This window comes from Terrapene carolina, unplaced genomic scaffold, assembly GCF_002925995.2.
Source record: "Terrapene carolina triunguis isolate 2854851 unplaced genomic scaffold, T_m_triunguis-2.0 Scaffold32238, whole genome shotgun sequence".
Classification (NCBI taxonomy): domain Eukaryota; kingdom Metazoa; phylum Chordata; order Testudines; family Emydidae; genus Terrapene; species Terrapene triunguis.
This window is the reverse complement of record NW_020696589.1, coordinates 1-1,863: the sequence shown is the minus strand read 5'-3', so window position 1 is coordinate 1,863 and position 1,863 is coordinate 1. Positions and strand designations below refer to the sequence as shown.

At 65.1% G+C, this 1,863-nt stretch overlaps 1 protein-coding gene across 1 annotated transcript in view; it reads right to left on the bottom strand.

Annotated features, from left to right (window-relative positions):
• Window positions 1-1,706, bottom strand: part of LOC112122204 (neurogenic locus notch homolog protein 3-like) — a gene marked incomplete at both ends in the record, with an annotated part of 6,938 nt that extends 5,232 nt beyond the window's left edge. Inside the window, 2 exons of the mRNA XM_026663071.1 lie at window positions 941-1,126; window positions 1,551-1,706. Coding sequence (XP_026518856.1) covers window positions 941-1,126; window positions 1,551-1,706 — 342 coding nt within the window. The remainder of the gene's footprint in view (window positions 1-940; window positions 1,127-1,550) is intronic.
• Between the last annotated feature and the right edge of the window lie 157 nt (window positions 1,707-1,863).

Genomic DNA, 1,863 nt, shown 5'->3' with positions numbered 1-1,863 from the left:
GGCCCCTCTGGGCTTGGGAGCTCATAGCCCCGGCCCCTCTGGGCTTGCCGCATCTGTTATGCTTGAGCCTTGGCACCTCTTTCATTCCAAATTAAGCACTGCATCCTTCCCTGCCAGGCCCAGCCCCCGGGATCCCACCATCCGGCTGCCAGGGGAGGGGCCCTCGCCCCAACCGCCTGGGCTTTCCAACCGCTCCCAACCCCTGGGAGCCAAGCCAAGCCAGGATTCCCTGCTCTGGACAGGAGAGGAATGCAGGCCAGGCCGGGCTCTGTCCACGGGGAGCCCTGTCACAGAGGGGCACCCAATGCCCATCCAGCCCTGGCCTCTCAGCTGGGGCTGGCTAGAGCCAGCTGGGATACAGGGCAGGGGACTTAGGTTCCCATCCCGCTGGGCACTGGGCTGAGTCTCACCAAACTCACTGTGAGGTGTTGTTAGAAGGTGACGCCTTGCACCTGCTCTGGGGGGCGGGGGGACAGAATCACATCTCTCATTTCAAGATACTCAGGCCAGCCAGCCCCTGGATTGACAGCACAATGCTTGCCTCCCCTAGCTGGGGAGAGAACCCAGGAGTCCCGGCTCCCAGTCTGCCCTGCTCTAACCACCGGACTCCTCCCCTCCCTTCCCAGAGCTGGGGACAGAGCTCAGGAGTCCTGGCTCCCAGTCAACTTCACAATCACTTAACCAGCATTTGGCGTCTTGGGGGATAAACTGGCCCCCGTTCCCCAGGCGATCTGGTGCTCCGAGACACAGGCTGTTCTCAGAGTCCTGGTGTGGGGGGGGGGGGGGGGGGAAAGGGGGTAGAGCCAGTCTCCCCTCAAGGCAGGGACCCAGCCCCTGAGCACACACATCCCCAAGGGCTCTGGGGCTGCAGTTCAGCTGTTCTGAGGCAGGCCGAGCTGGGCATGCTGCGGGCAATGCAGGGGGCAGGGTGAGTGCTCACCCGCCATGCAGATGCAGGTGAACTCCCCGATGCGGTCGAGGCAGGTGGCGTCGTTCTGGCAGGGCATGGACAGGCACTCGTTGATGTCAGTCTCACAGCGGGGACCCGTATAGCCGCGCCCGCACTGGCACTGGAAGGAGCCCTGCGTGTTCACACAGCGGCCAAAGTGCTCGCATGGGTTGGCACCTGCAGGGACGTGGCCAAGTCAGAGACGAGGCTGGGGCCAGACCCCCACAACTCCTGCCTCACCCCAATCCCAGCCAGGCCTCCCCAACCCCAACCCTGAGCAAAGGGCCAGGCCTCTAGCCACCAGGCTCCCCCGCCCCAATCCTGGCCTAGCCTCTCCCACCCCAACCCCACCACTGACCAAAGGGCAAGCTTCCCCCCCGCCTCGATCCTGGCCCAGCCTCCCCCACCCCAACCCCACCACTGACCAAAGGGCCATCAGGCCCCCCCACCCCGATCCTGGCCCAGCCTCCCCCACCCTATCACTGAGCAAAAGGCCAGCCCCCACTCCGATCCTGGCCCAACCTCCCCCACCCCGACCCCATCACTGAGCAAAGGGCCAGGCGCACTCAATCCTGTGCCAAGGCAGTGGGCCCCTCCTCACCGATAGAGCACTCATCCACATCCTGGTCACAGGCCCCCCCAGTGAAGCCTGGGGGGCAGGTGCAGATGGCCCGGCCGTTCACAGGGTTGGTGTCGCAGATGGCATCCTCATGGCAGGGGTTGCTGACGCAGGCATCATCCAGGTGGCACAGGAGACCTGGCAGAGGGAGGGAGTGAGGGGCGTGGACAGCAGTGGGGCAACCACCCTCCGGAAGCCCAGCTAGCCTGGCCCTCAGGGAGCAGAGTGCCAGCTCCATCCTGGAAGGCTAAGGCAATGCCCCTCATCCCTCCTCCCCACCCGCACACACCAACCC